This window comes from Rhopilema esculentum, chromosome 17 (assembly GCF_057945365.1).
Source record: "Rhopilema esculentum isolate cy_ngs chromosome 17, ASM5794536v1, whole genome shotgun sequence".
Classification (NCBI taxonomy): Eukaryota; Metazoa; Cnidaria; class Scyphozoa; order Rhizostomeae; family Rhizostomatidae; genus Rhopilema; species Rhopilema esculentum.
The window spans coordinates 2,961,100-2,977,493 of record NC_142831.1 but is presented as its reverse complement, the minus strand read 5'-3'; the positions used below and the strand labels follow the sequence as shown (position 1 = coordinate 2,977,493).

At 35.8% G+C, this 16,394-nt stretch overlaps 1 protein-coding gene across 1 annotated transcript in view; it reads right to left on the bottom strand.

The window, feature by feature from the left end:
- Positions 1-16,394, bottom strand: part of LOC135681188 (cleavage stimulation factor subunit 3) — a 39,793-nt gene that overhangs the window by 6,586 nt on the left and 16,813 nt on the right. The window contains exons 4-16 of the mRNA XM_065195519.2: positions 13,430-13,462; positions 11,348-11,445; positions 10,597-10,663; positions 9,976-10,010; positions 9,425-9,485; positions 8,706-8,849; positions 7,514-7,676; positions 6,107-6,216; positions 5,369-5,485; positions 2,542-2,616; positions 1,628-1,729; positions 1,348-1,389; positions 1,171-1,212 (exon numbers count right to left, since the gene is read on the bottom strand). Coding sequence (XP_065051591.1) covers positions 1,171-1,212; positions 1,348-1,389; positions 1,628-1,729; positions 2,542-2,616; positions 5,369-5,485; positions 6,107-6,216; positions 7,514-7,676; positions 8,706-8,849; positions 9,425-9,485; positions 9,976-10,010; positions 10,597-10,663; positions 11,348-11,445; positions 13,430-13,462 — 1,089 coding nt within the window. The remainder of the gene's footprint in view (positions 1-1,170; positions 1,213-1,347; positions 1,390-1,627; positions 1,730-2,541; positions 2,617-5,368; positions 5,486-6,106; positions 6,217-7,513; positions 7,677-8,705; positions 8,850-9,424; positions 9,486-9,975; positions 10,011-10,596; positions 10,664-11,347; positions 11,446-13,429; positions 13,463-16,394) is intronic.

Below are 16,394 nucleotides of genomic sequence, written 5' to 3'. Positions count from 1 at the left end.
TGTCTGTGTCATATCTAACTGCCTTTGTGCTTTCAAATTTATCCCACGGCTTCGAGATGAATTGCCAAATTTTTCTAACGCAAACATTTAGGGATTAATAATTCAATGCCATTATCAATTCTCGCACTTGAACATGTAGTGCATCGTATTTAATTGACTAAAGGAGTTTTCGCAATTGCCACATGGCCATATGCTGGCACCGGTTGTGTCCAGCCGGTGAATATCATTGTCTTTCAAAAGTTTCCTCCTAAAGTGACATTTGGTAGCTATTGAAAAACATCAACTAAAAATAGATGAGCACACAAAAGTAACAAACAATTTTATGGTGATAGATCATGTCCAAAGTAAAAGGGAACCCTATTTTATCGAACCTGCAAGGTGGATAATCAAACAAAATTGAGAACTGTATGCTTTGGTACACGTTTCATCATTTCAGACACATTGCTAGTCAAGTTCACTGGTTCGGCTATACATCGATTCTAATTAGAAAGCGTGCAGTTCTGGGTCTATGATTAAGTTAAATCTAGTATAGGCGAGGAGATTTCTAGAAGGAAAATTCATGTAGCGAAATTCAAAAGAAGAGTAGTTTAACGACAACTTGGAAGGGTTTTTATAGCTTTTTTAGAAACAGGTTTTATCCTGACCACAGAACACTATTAATGAATGGGCAATAGGCTTGCCTTATTCGAATACACATTGAAATATCAGCTAAATAAAAGTTATTCAATCGAACTTTAGGGGGTTGGTAACGCCCAAGGTACAGGAAAGAATATTCGGGCAGGAATTACTCACTATAAAGTAGTACAGTTTTCTTTGAAAGTATAAATATAAGTAAATATTTAATGGAAATGATGACTTAGTTTCGTTTTCAATTAAGCTTTAGCTACGTTTCAAAAGGAGGCCATCTCCGGCGCGTCAAAACATTGAAGAATCTAAAAAGTCTGCATTGGGTTCTGTATTTCATACGTGTCTTAAAAGAATTTTGCATTGAATAAGGGAGTATCCAAGTGTAGCATATGGAAGTATTGTAGTTTGATGAGGATAAAAACTACGATTGTACGGGGACAAGGAGCGAAAATCAACCAAAACAAAGATCTTTTTCCGTCGACCCAAGATCAAAATTTTCGAACATGAGAAGAAGTATTTCAAATAAGGCTCTCACAGACATACCTTCATTCCAAGTTCGAATATGTTATGTGCAACTTTTGAATCCTAAGAAAAAAGGAAGAAATAAAAAGCTAATGTTGCAGATCGATCATAGTTACCATATTAATGGAAAGTTAGCTTAAAAACTGCAAAAAAGAAGAATTACAATTATCAATAGATCTGATGAATTTAATACATTACCTTATTGCAAAAATGCTCCATGAGGGCAGCAACCACAAAAACCTACAGAGAAAAGTAAAACATCATGTCCCGTATCCACGTAAGAAATTTAGTAGGAAAATCAGTACTTTTTACAACAAGAACCTATTGAAAACAAAAAAACTTGTGCACGCATTTAGCTCAAAATCAAGGCTTACAAAAATCATGAAGTTTTGTTCAGCGAACGTTCATTTAACACAATAGAGTTTAAAAGTATACCTGGAAACGCAAGCAAAATAAATTTCACAGTTACTGTACATACGTGATATTGACTTCTGGGATCTTCTCGTGCTTTTCTAAAAATTGCACGACTCTCTTTGATCCCCTCGGCACGTCTGGAGAATTTCATATATTGGATGTATATCTTAAACGGAAAAACAGCCCATTACAATGTAACAACTAGCATTTGAAGAATATATTGGCATCTCTTAGAGGGTTTGAATTAGTCAGATTAAGAAAGCAAAAGATTTTATGACTGGACAAGTTTTGCTTTCTACATATCTATAAATTTGACAGTCAAAATTCAATTGTGCTTTAAAGGCAGTCTGTCCCCTATTGTGCGCAACTTTATTTTCATGGGAGTGAAATTCATGCACCGTTGAGCTTGATCGATAATTAAATGATTCAAACCATTCAGAAACAACATGGATTCCAGAGCTTTTGAATTAAATGGCTGTGTTCCCGTTGAAGTGAAGCTGTGGCTAGAAACATTTTGTTCCCTGTTTGATTTTTGGGACAGATATGTCAACAGCGAAAGGAAATGCTTCCCTTGTCATCAGTCAATTCCAGTATTTAAATCTTATTGCCATTCCCGATAGCTTTTTACTCGCAGTTTCAAATGTCGTCCACTACCGCAGCTCGGCCAGCCAAATCCGTTAAGGCGGGAAGACCTATTGTTCATATTAGCCAATCATTGAGGGGACAGACTGCTTTTAAGATATAAACCATAAACATCCAAAAATAGAGCATTATTGCCACGCTTCGTTTAAAATGATATTACATGAATTGCTTATTCATAAAATTATAAAGCAGGTTTAACATCAACGTTAATTGCAACTGCGGCAAGTTAAATTGCTTAGAGAATGCAATCCAGTCTACCTTTGTGATGAATGATATCCAACTGAAAGCGGAAAGCAAGGTACATAGTATTCATATGCATATGTCTTAATAACTTACCAACGTCGGATCAGCATTCTCTTGCTCGATAAGCTTAACATATATTTCGTGGACTTTTTGAGTTCTTTTGCGGCTCTGCACAGAAAAAGTTTTAGCGATGATACAACAATAACAGACGAGCAACAAAAATAACATGTTAAATGGCCTAATGACTACCTCGATCCTCTAGACACGGGTTTCCTGGTTGGAGCACTATAGTGACTGCTAGGCTGCAAGAAAAGAAACTGGCCTCTCTATATCATCATACTGTTGGCCCTGGACAAGGCATTCTCAATAGCTACAGGTTTATATAAGAATTGCCTTAATTTTGCCTAGGCGGTCTCAACCTTGAACTCTAAAGCCATGCCGCTGCAAAAAGATTACGTCACAAAAACATATATTTAGCTCTCTTAAACTTTGAACATAATGGGTATCAGAGTGCGTTCAGGGAAGCAGTTTGTTATATACAACATGAAGTTCTAAAGGGCTGGGTAAGAACTAAAAATCATTTAAGTAAAAAAAAGTCAAACATGATACGCTTAAGTTTCCTCTTGATCAAAGGCGCTCAATAGAACATTGGTATCTGCTATGAATTATGATTGACAATTCATCGAATAGAATGATATGATAAATAGATTCTCCGAATTGGTTAAGTGACTTTGCCATTTTTATGGGTTATTGCATTGACCAATTTTCTCTACAATGAACTGCAAAATAATTCAGCGTACTGCGGTGGTCACATAAGTGACCCAATTTTACAAATTAAATTTCAGCGAAAACAGGTAGAAATTTGAAACTGGAAGCTCCTTTATACTGAAAATCAAACTTGAAGCAAATTATATTTCCAAAATACGTGCACACAGAAATTTTCCCATGTCACCTAATCTAATAACCGAAACGCGAAATAGCTAAGGCTGTTTAAAAACATTACACTTCTCAACTTCTAAAACACAATAAATGGTTATATGGGGGATAAGGATAATTCATTTTTAAGATCTTCTCTTTGCCAAATTCTCCAGCCTCTTTAATTGAAAAAACCAAACTCCGAGCAATGTAGAAACAGGTGAAAATGGTTTTAAGACGGCCAAACTAGAGCGGAAACTCCAAAAACGTTTGTTGGAACTGATCAACTCAAAAGTGTTGGCTACAGAAATTTATGATAGGATAAGACCCACGGGCTCTCAACGACCACAAATGTATGGCCTCCCTAAAATACACAAGCCGAACGTCCCACTTTGACCTATCTTGTCTATGATTGGTTCAGCACAACACGAACTGGCTAAGTGGCTTTCTGAAGTTTTGGACCCTGTTCTTCAAAAATATTCAAAACATTGCATCAAGGATTCTTTTACGTTCGCTGAGTTCATGCAAAACTTGAACATCGAAAACGAAACATGTTTTAAGAAGTGTTGAGTGTCCTGGCTTTTTATAGAGATTAATACATCCAAGTTAAAGAGCTGCGCTTTAGCGGTCTATCAGCGTAAAGGTCTTTCCCAATTGAACTGCGTTTGTCCCCTTGCTTCTGAACAATGTCGGTGCAAAAATTGTGAAAGGGAAATACAGCATTTATACATAGAAGATACCTACTTAACGGAGCTAAAGAGAGATACCCATTTAAGAGTAAACTAAAACACAGGAATACTTTTTTGGAAGAAGGTACAATGTAATTTGCTGTCCGAAACGATTGCCTACGTGTGTTTGTGTGCAAAAATCATGAAACTCTATAGCGATAACTTGATTTGCAATATTAACGTGAACGTCTTTATCGTTACAGGGTCCGCAGGAAAATGTTTCTTCTGGGGAAAATTTTTTGCCTCCTGAAATATACCCTTGGCACTAATTGCGTCTATGTAATTTCGTCATTTATCACAGACATAGCCAATTTGCAACAAGTTTTAATGATTTTCTGTGTTTAACGGCTTATCAATATAAAAACGGGCTCTATCCTTGAGTTGCGTTGCCGTTATTTTTTTCTCAGCGGTTTTACCATACGAAGTCGTATATGTTACTGTAATTTTCATACACGGTATCATAATTTTTAGGTATGGTCGTATGGCTGTGCGCCAATTTTTGAGCCCTGAAACACATAGCAAAAGATAATTGAATTAGAAATTCATAAAAAATCAAAATAACAACGATCCTCACTCTGACAGGTATAATACAAAGAGCCATAGTTCGTTGATTACCTGCCTGATATTTCAAACTTTTCAAAATCACATCAGAAATTTTTTTTTTCTCAATTAGCCCTTCTCAGGCCAACTTTCAATTATTCGACCTCTGATAACTTGAAAAAACTATGACGTTTCATACGCAACTGGCTTTTATAAACACCACGTTCCAGAAAACCTTTAAGGCAGCTATATTTCGTGTGTTAATTTCCTGGTCAACCAATTGACGGTTCACTTATGATAGTCTACTTTTAAACACAGCGATATTTTCTTATCTACTGGATGTCGTTAGACAGCTTTAAACTATCTTTGGGTGGCTTAAACAACACTTGACCGTCATTTGCTGCTTTACGCCACCTTTGACCGCCTTCACTGTCTTAGAACTGCTTTAGGCCGCCTTATCCTGCCGTAAACTACTTTAAACCGCCTTTTACTACCTTAACACTGCTTTAAACCACCTTATGCTGCCTTAAACTATCTTAGTCCGCCATATATTACCTTAGACCACCTTAGGTGCCTTAGGCCACATATACTGCCTTAAACTATTTTGACCGCCATAAACAGCCTAAGGCCGCCTAATACAGCCCTAAACTGCCTCAGCACTGATGCCCCTTAAATTTCTTCATTCGTACTTATTATCTGTAGGCACATTATGTTCACAAACAATCAACAAAATTTACCTCTTCAAAATCAGCGTACGCAAAGTGGAGCATCAGATTACTCTTCAGCAGTGTTGAAGTTGATCTCTCGTAAAAGGAAGCTGCGTCGTCGGCAAGTTTATTGCCAGTAGTAATATCCTGCAACATGTAAAAAGTTGGTGAAAGCTGCAGGACCATAAGGAGGCCACTACTCTTAAAAAATCCACAAAGAGGCAAACAATGCCCCGCCAATTTGCTTCAGATTACAACTTATGAGAATTGACAGGGTTTGGAGTTAGCTGTTCCAAAGGTCAAAATGAAAAATAGAAAAACTACAAAGCACAATAACAAGTAAGGTAATTGAGTACAGTAAGTATGAAAAATGATTTAATTTGAATTATCAAGATGCATTGAAAGGGTAACTTGAAAGAGCATAGAAAGTGTAGAAGCCTCTATAATCCGGAGCTCTGTTCATCTGCCGACCACGTGTGTATTGAATTGTCAATGGAATAAAAAGATGCAAAAATTCTAAAACAAGAGTTTACTTTAAAAAAAGGCGAATTTGCTTTTCGTTTTTCAGCAATCAGACAACAAGCTGTAGTCTTGGCGGATGTAATAAAACAAGCAGTAGTTGACTTTGAACTTTGGAAAATGCGCACAAGTAAACAACCAAACATCTTTGAGCCATACAGCGACACCAATGAATAATATGAGCAGATAATAACATCTTGAAATAGATGACATCTGTTTCTCTTATATATAAAAACAGATAATACTGACCCCTCTTTCCATCATTTGTTTGCTGTGACTCTCAAGGAATAATGCCGCTTCGTACCACATATCTGGATGAAATCCCATCGTAAGTAGAGCTTGTTCGTAGGCAAATGTAACTGTAGGAACAAAGATAAACTGAGATTTTAAGAACCTACTTAAATCTATGTTGCTACTTAAATTCACGTTACAGAAAATTATAAAGATACTTTGGTCTAAAGATTACCATTTAGTCCAAAGTTTTTACCATTCCAAACAACTACAAAATGATAGTAAAGCAATCTTTAGGATCCCTATTCTTACCTCGCAAACATTGAGCGGAAGGTATACAATTTCTTATTGTAAAGATTGAAATCAGGCAAGAATTTGACAAGCAACAGACAAAACAAAGTAGTTTTAGAAAAAATTGAAGCAGTGGTAAAGTAGCTGGGATCGAGTCGTCAAGCGCCATGAAGGTAGTAGCTATTCAAGGGATAATAAACTTAACAAGCAATGAAAGACCTTTATTAGATTTGAGATAAATAAGACCTTTGTCACATTTAAGGAGAAGATGAAAATCTTTGTAACTTTGAGGCAGAAAATGAAAGAGCTTTGTGACATGTAAGGAGAAGCTCTAGTGTTTTCGACATAGAAGCATGAGCAAAACACGAGATTTTAATACACTTCATTTTGGTGAATAGAACAGGGCAGTTCTAATTTGCTACTCTTTTTGGAGGATATTATTATATTTAGTTGCTATGTCCCTGGGGTTCTCGGTATTAATTGCTTGAGTTCTTAGTTAGGAGGCAGTTAAATAGGCAAACTTGGGCCAGTTTGTAGGCTTATGTGATGCAAGATGAAGTAAAAACGTAGGCAGCTACATAAGAATATCACACTTCTCAATTTTGTTGGCTTGCTTGTGCTGTCTTTCGATATCCTTGCCTTAAATCTGGTTTATCAGTGAGCTTGGACAAGTATAACGAAAGTTAGCAAGTTTTGATAAGAGCAAAACTTTTATTAGGCATAATTAGTGAACAATGAGCGTCCTGACAAAAATTGTTTGCTCATGTTGTTAGAGTTCGTGTTTACAAATTTTGAAGGAAATCTATGACATTGTGGTCCAAAACTGAAATTTTTTGGTCTCTATTTATATGCTTTGGTTGATGTGACGAAACTCTTTATTACAATTTAAAAGTGTTCAACACACCAAAGCTTCTACATCACTCTCTTTATCACATAGAGCAGCATAAAAGAAAATAGCAAACAGAAGTCGTCGCTATAGTTTAGCTGCAGTTTATTGTGGATCCATTGAGGGTACTGCAAGGTTCCTCTAAAAACTTTGATGCATGATTCTAAGCAGGACATGGGAAGCTTGGAAGACCGGAAGGAGATTTGGCAGTCATTATTTCCAAGGCAAAAACTGCTTTTTGGACTAACCTCGCCTAATGAATAGATTCATATCTTCAGATTTTGTAGGATTGGTTTTCTCCCATGCAATGTATCGACGCCAAAGCTCTTTTTGTTTCACTTCGATTGACGTCAGCTGAGGTGGGACAGATGGATTGCCTCGAACTACACCGCGAGTTACTTCTTCGTAAGCCTACAAAGAAAGCCATCATGCTAGCTTGAAATGATATCATCTTTGGGGGCTACGATGAGAAGTAAGTAAGGAAGAGAGCAGGTAAACTGAGAAACAGAACATAAGATGGCAGTAGAAAACGAAAATTAGGAAATAATATCATAGTACTTTCACAAATACTCCATAAACTGAGCATCAATCGAAAAATGAAAACTTTTGATTAATATTATCTTCTAAGTACGGAATTCCTTGATTACTTTAAAAACCTTTAAAACGGCAAACAGCTAGCGATTGTTGTTTTCAATTCTGTGTGAAACAATGTCATGTAAATATTAAGTCATGTTGATTTGAGGAGCTCAACTCGAACATTTTTCAAATGAGAAAACTAAAAGAAATTGCCGGTGAAATCTCAGCAAGGGTCTCCTTAGCTTTAAGAAAACAGAGCACCTTTAGCAGTCATTCGCTTTCGTTGTGAGCAATCTCTGCCTAACGTAAATCAAATTTTCATCCTGGTAAAAAGCAACAGTATTTTATCATGTAAATCTAGATATATTGAAATCCCGCTTTTCAAAATCGGTAGGGACCAAGAAAAATGATCGTTAAAACAGAGATGTGCTCAAACAAGAATTGGTTAAACAGAGAAAATTCCAAGAGGCCAGACAATTAATTCATATAAGCGACAAGTTCGTAATAAAAAGAGCCTCGTAATAAGCGAGATTACACTATATCACTCTTCTCGTATAAACGAGGCATCTATCGTATAAACGGGACACGTCAAAAACTGATGATGGAAAGATGTTTCCTAACAAGATCTTGAGATACTAAAGCAGCTATAAGCAACGGAGGTGTTGAAAATGAAATTAAACGTAGGCATTAGAATGTAGAGGAATGAAAGAAGTTGCATTAATGAGAGATATGCTTTCTTTCCACTATGAAATTTCTATTAAAAATAACATTTCCTTAGAATCCATTAGATTGGGCTCGACTCTCATTTATTGGTAATGATTACATAAAAATCGAGTTTGAAGAAATTCAAATTAGACAACTTACCTTAGCAACCTTTCTTGCAATCATGTGATCCCTAGTTTTGTCATGAATCAGCTTTTCTGCAAGTTGTTTGTTTACTCCCTGTTCAAATGCATTGTAGTCTCGCCACAGCGCCTCCATAGAGCTCATTGGCGTGACAACAGCACGCTATAACAACAACAGCAGCAATTATTTTAGGACGGTGGCCCATTGAACAATGTAGATGGAGTCATTGTAAACACGCTGCTAAATTCGTCAGTTGTATAAAATGAAAGAAAAGTCACAAAGAACTTGCATTGGCGTCATTAAAAGAAGAAGGAATCTTTACAGTATCAACTGTTTAAGAGAAAACTGCAAAGCTCTTCTTCAAATTGTAGCTGGTTAAGAAGTATACCAATGAGATGCAAAGATATGTTAATCAGACTCTCAAATGAATGCTAAAAAACAATATTATAAACAGCGATTTTCCAACCAATACAATTATGTTCTCTTCTCTGAATCAAAAACACGATAGTAAACAATCTGCAAGCCTTTGTCGGCAAATTCCTCTTAATAAATCGAGTTGGAATAGCCAATAGGAATACATCTCAAATCAGAACGTAATGAGCTGTGCATGCACAGCGAGCCTCGGCGCGGAGAGGAGGCGATGAAGAACCTTCAAATACTTCATCAAGTACACCAACAAATACTTCATCAAATACTTTTATTTATTCAACTAACAAATCCAATAATGTATTACGTACAGTATAAACTTTTCTGATCGACATGATCTTCTGGTTTTCAGCATACGAACCAGCAGCTTCTCTGCAAAATTTGGTTTTGGATAAATAAGTGAAAGAACTGAGATACAGAGACGAGTGGAGCATCTTAACATTAATGAGAGCCATCGACTTTAAAGCAGTGAGAACAAAGCAGGAAGATAAAAAGACATATTAAGGGCCTAAAGTTAGGCTTACGCCATCTAGAAGCTATTCTTATCCATAAATAACAATATTACTTCATAAAGGCCTGGCTTGATATCATAACTGAATATTAGCCATCTGGAGTTATTAAAATCTGAAATTCGTTTAAACAGACTTTGAAGGGGTTTTGTTTAAGGGGCAATTGCACTGTTAGAGATGCTCTGTTACAGTCAAGTGTAAAAACCGCTAAAATCCCCGAACAGATATTCTAAAGCCTTTGGGACAGACCAGTCAACATCAAAGAGAACCCTTTTTCATATATAACAAGTTCAACATCTAATGCTTAAGATAAAAGACCTTAAAATTCTAGAAAGGTGCAATTGATAACTTACCCAGCCTTGAGAAATGTGATATATTCATGCCAAATCTAAAAAAAAATGCTTCAGTAAAAATCATTATGTTTGCCAGTAAGTAAGTACTATAATTAATCTCGTGTTTCCTGAAAAAAAACTAGTAACTTAGTCTTATCGTTTAGAAAATTTCATACAGGCAATAACATTGCATAGGAAGCTACGGAAGTATCAATTTAAATTTTACGTGCAATCTTGATATTTTTTGTCAAATACGAAAAAGGAAGAAGCTTTTTGTTGTGAAGAGTAGTGACGCTTTGCCCCTGTATATGACCAATGAATGATAATCGGCATATTTTTATTTATATATACATTGATGTGGAAACCCTTCAAATGGTAATAAAACTCTTTGGGTGAGTAAAGGATTATTTGCACAGTAGCACTACAGTTAAGAAAACCTTACCAGAAGGGCATACCAGAAGTAAGCACAATCAGAACATTATAGTAACACAATCAGGATCTCAAATCCTTTGCGTTATGCAACAAAGATATGATTTTCTAAGTTAACCTAACAGAAAGAAAGCATTGTCTTACTAATAGAAAAGTATACTTCCACTCTGAAAATTACCAAAAACGATGTCAGACTTATGGCTGGAGACATACCTGGTATGAATGATAATCAAGACCAACTTTGTCAACAGCAAACTCATAAGCTTGGATCATCTTCTCCCTGCCGTCGCAATACGGATAGGTTCATCAGTCGATTTAAGGTTATGTTGATGCATTAAAATAACGGAAGAACAGGTAATTTTATTTTACATTTTCTAAGGGATTTTTCGCCCTACGATTGATTTTGAGCAGTACTTACGCGATGCACTTTCAAGAAGGCTAAGATACGGAAATATCATTAATATTTTTTCTTTATTCTCATTAACTCCAGAGCAGCTGGAACCATCTTTGGTATCGGATATTTGGGCGGGAAGGGGCGAGAAGGGGCGAGAAGGGGCGGGAAGGGGCGAGAAGGGAAAGATTGGTTTGTCGCTAAAATTTCGTGAATCAGTTTTTACGCCATAAAGCGTATTTTGCTTTTGAACTTATATTCTATAAAATATGATAATCAGGCAATTTGACACTCATAACAAATCATGAACTGTAGGATCCTACATTGCCTGGTGTTAGCTATGCAGCAACGTTGCTGTCAAATCTTGTATGCTGATTGGTTATTATCATTGGGAGAAAATAGAATCGATCAGTGTTCGACACCATGTTTAGACTAACAGTTACATTTGCAGTATCCCGGCCTTGCGTAAAGTAGGGCTTAAAATATTCAAGAAATCTGAGGGTTGCACCCATAATATCCTCTAAATTCTTCGATAATGGTTAGCAAGAAAATGAAAAATGTAATAGGACCAACCTGAAATTTGGCATGTTTTGTTTCGTTTCCTTCACGTAGGACAAATAACATTTCCACAAGTCAATGTTCAAAACTTTCATTAGGCATCTTTGAAATAACTGTGCAATGGAAATTGAAAAATGATAGAACATGTCACATGTGTAATAGAACGAACATAGTGAATTGCTTGATTTTCTTTGAAAACTGGTCTTGTGCAAAACAACTACAATTCTTACTCATGAGGCCATATTTTTCCCTGTTCAAGAAACCGTTATGCCGAAAGTTGTAGAAACTGCAAAAGATCTCAACTTCCTCTTATTAAAGATGATTATTTTATGCTTTTAAGAAGAGCATAATCACTTGCCTTGTAAATTCACTTAATATCTGCGAAGTTACAGAAGTTTAAGATCAACACTATTGGTCACGCAGTGTAACCTGCTGGGACTTCACATCATAAGTAGATAAAAAAAGGCTCAAAGTCAAAGTATGATTCGGGACCATGACGAACACAGCCAAAAAAATTGTAGCTGATGGCATTCGCGAAAGAAACTCTTAAAATTTAACGACAGGCAAACATAAATGAGTCAGGGTGACTGAACATGACATAAAATTCATTCCTAAATTCACGATTAAATTTAGATAGGACTCCGTCTTCTCATTTCCTAAATTTAAAAACTTGTATTTGTAACATGAATTTTGGGATCAAGAGGCTGCTCTCCAAAAGTACATGCAAAATGTCTGCAATGTCCCTTAGGCCTTTTAAGCAAAATTTAAACAAGAACAATTTCTCAGAAAAATAAAGTCGAAGTTTTAGAAATGGTTTCTCTAAAGGTATTGGGTAGGCAGGCTTCTACAATATAGTCCACCTTGTTGGTCAAGAGTTTTAGGACAAAATTAATCTTGGCGGTGCTTACTGAATAAAGTAAATCTGTCTCCATTTCCTATATTCTTAATTCGAAATTTAAGTTTACATTAAACGATTTCATTCTTTAGTATTCAAATGCAGCAAAGAGCTACAGGGATAAAAGGGTGAGTAAAACATAATGTCAATTGCCTCATTTTGGTTTTTTCCATTTTCGGCGGCAAATGGTTGCATTTTTGCTGACGTAAAAGCAAAACTTGCTAGAAACCATATACTTTATGACCTTGAAATCTGGTAGAGTTAGAGGCGTAGTAATAAAGTGTAAGGTGTGATATTAGGTCGAGATGAATAATAGAGAACACATGAAACACCAATCTGAACAAAAGAAAACTAGTAAATATGGCCTCGTTAATCTAGTGAAGTAAAACAACAGTTTTAGCGGAGAAAACAGTTTCTGTACATGCCCGTAGCTTTGAGTAAGGATAACTTTGAATGTCAGCTACTTCATAATAAGCAAACATCTTTTTCCTTCATTTTAAGCCACCTTCAAACACTTAACAAGTTATATAGGATCTATGATGCATCATTTTCTGAATGTAGTATCATTTATTAACACCCCTATATAACATTAGGAGCTTCAGATCTGTTTCATTGGTGACAAACAGAAAAGGGCATAGTACAACGTATGATGCGGTTTCCTCGTATAAAAGTTCAGGGCCTAATACAACGTTATAAGCGAAAATTCATCGCAAAGTCGAATTTTCGGCAATTTGATAACTTGTCGGCAATCACTCAAATTTTCGGCAATCCGTTTCTTACGTTGCTTGAAACTATTCGCCAAAAAGCCCGAAAGATGCTAAAGTCGAATTTCCCCGAACTTGAAGGCATTTTAAGGATCCTCACTGATTCGACGTAGGCGACAAAGAACTACAGTCATGTGCAAAAGTTTAAGACCAGCACAAAATTGTGAAGAAACGTCATTATTTCCACAAAACACCATATATATTGACATATACTACATTATATATGATCATTATATATATACTTTAAAGGTATCAATAATCAATACTTTTTTAAATTCCAGTTAAATGTATTAGAATGGTTTTTTAAACAAGAAATGTTATTTTGATGTTAACTTAGAAAAACGGGAAAATGTGTCACATAGTCTTAAACTTTTGCACACGACTGTATATATTATATATCAAAGTTGTGTCGTGATGAGAATTCTAAGAAAAACTTACTTTTTCGACGTGTTCAAAGTTCCGTTCTTGCATCTGTAAGAAATATTATCAAGGTAATCGAACAATGAAACTAAAATAGAAGACACGAATTGCTACTAGTCTTGTAACGATTCCTAAAAAATTGGTAGGGCAATCTGTACTGCAATGCCGCACCAACAGAAAAACATATGCGCTGTTATAAATCCTTTCCCTTTCAGATAAAGACTATAAGGTTTTAGTACCTAAACTGCTTATTTAAATGAAATAAGGGGGAACTTTCAACTTAATAAGCGCGTGAAGGTGGAGGTGGTCTTGGAGGTGATGGAAATTTGAGTAATAAATTATCTCAAAAAACAGAATCTAGAGGCCAAGTGGTCGTATCGAGAGTTGCAGCTGTATGCGGGTGGATGTGGGGGTCCAGGTTGAACGCGTTGTTGTTTGCGTTCACAAAGAAAGAAAGAACGGTGTTATCTATACACTTTTTTTATAAGAACACGAGCTTTAATATAGGTCAAAAGTTAAGAATAAATTAAGAACCAGCTGAGGCAGAGGTACTGTAAAAGGTCATTTGAGCAATGCTGTGAAAGCAACTTAAAATATTTCATCTATAAAAGGGGACGTTATTGTCATCTAGGGGTGAATTTCGGTGAATTTTCAAACTGTCGGCAATTTAAGATGCCGTGCACATTTTATCAGCAAATAAGGCCTTGACACTCCCTTGAGCACAATAGCTAGCAATGGCATTTCATATACCCTAATAATTGAAGGACTATTCAGCCTTTTTTGAAAAAATTAAGAACAGCCAGCTTAAAATTCAATTTTCTGGTTCTTATATAAGTATATGTATTTTTATCAACAAGAAATTTGAAGCATCACAGTTTCTGCAAGATAGATAGAAAGGGTCTCAAAATAATAATTGAATAGAGTTAAATAGTGAATAGGGGCATCGGTAGGGGGTCGTTGGGTATCCCCTTGTTTACTTGTTCGTTTTATATGGGCATATCTGGTAAATTTTTTACCAAAAATAAGTTCAAAATAGATAGGACTCCCGAGCCTTATTCCTTTGGACCCTGCCGGGGGTCTTTATTTCCCTAGACATCAAAGTTCATTTTATTTGGCGTCCACAGTGCCCCCTTGTTAATTACCGACCCTCTTTTACATTGCTACTTAAAGATGTGAGTGGAAGAGAAGAGGAAGGAGCAGAAACACGGAACTTATGGTGAAATCTTTAAGAAGCAAACACACGTGAGACCAGAGAAAAACAAAAATAAAGCAGAGAATCAGTAGACCAGAGTGACACCTAAATATAACTGACACACGAGAACTTTTATGTAGTAAGCATATGTTGTTAAATATACTAGATTGCGTGCGGTACAATATAATGCTATAATAACGATGAATGTAAGTAAATTGTACCAGGAAAAAATTTAAAAAACTGTTATTATTATTATTATTATCATTGTTGTTGTTGTTGGTATGTTTAATGTTTGTTATTTATTCAAAAAAAATTTTAAGCATATGTTGTGCCAGAATGAAACCTCAATACAGCACAAACATGGGGTACCATTGTCACACTTCAATAATGGGGATACCTGGGAGACAAGAGAACCACTATCGCACAGAGGGACCAGAGAAAAGCCGAATTTCCAATGAGCAAATTATACGCGTATCGATTCTGATCGTACAGCCGCGCATGCGTGTTTCTAGTTAGTTTTTTAAATACGCGTATTTCAAGAACGTGCATATGCACACAGTTGAATTCGTTCCTAATTTTTTAAGTATTATGCCGTATCAAGCCATGAAACAACCAATCAACATTTGTATTTCAGGGTATTGATATTGGAATCAAAATGGCGGCTAAAAATCTGTCGAAGACACCTGTTGCCAGATATCTCAGACCAATACAAAGTCTTTCGCTAGGACCAATGAATTCCCTTCGCAAGTAGAACTTCAAACTGATGTGGAGTCATCCTGAAGTATCTAAAGAAGTACTTTTAGTCGTACAAAAGAATATCTTTCTTTAGATTTTCGATCTGATAATAGTTTTCTTACCCAGAACCTTCTCATCTTGATAAAATGCTTTTTTGACAATAAAAGGGGAATAAATCTTCTGCTAAATACAGCCGCCATCTATCATTCAATTCACGTGTCTTAAATTTTGTAATGGAAAATGCACCGCAATTCAAACATATTTCAATACGATACGCGTAAAGGTTTTTCTATTGGAGATTCAGCTTAACTGTCCTTTGCTGGAAAGGTGCCCGTTATCTATAAGGCAATTTTGCAAGGCAATAATTACGCAGGGATGAAACTTTTAAAAAAGTCACTATCCGATGTTAGCACATGTCCATCATTTTGGGGCATCTGTTCTTTAGAGTGTAATTTTTGAACTGCTTATAAGATAGATAAACTTTATAGCTTGATACATCAGTGAGAGACATCCCTTAGTAAATGTTTCTTAATTTTCAAAGCGTCCTTAGAAAAGCCAAACCTTATGTTAACAAAAATCCATCCATGGTGAACTACACGTGGCCTTCCATCAATAACATAGTATTTCAATAATTTACTATTTCAATAATTTCCTAAAAAACTGTTATCCAGTTCGTTTGTTTGGTAGAAAATATCAGAAATCTCAATTTCACAATATACTTGTAAATTTTTCGGTTTTTGTAAAATATTTAAAACACCTAAATGCATTAAGGTACACATTTTTCCGGTTTGGACAATTACATGTTTCGTATAACTCTTTTCCGGTAGCATTTTATTTGCAGCAAATAGATCAACACTCACTGGGAGCTACAAAGACGATATGATCATAAGAATAGCGGAAAAATTGTCATTATGTTTTATCGAAGTCTTTCTAACAATGATGTTGAAAATATGTGAGTTGAATTTAACAGAGCTCGTTTTTGGAATGGCAGAGATAACAGAGCTAATGGAGCGGGTTTCAAATGGGTGGAAGGCATTCTAGGTTGATAATATAGAG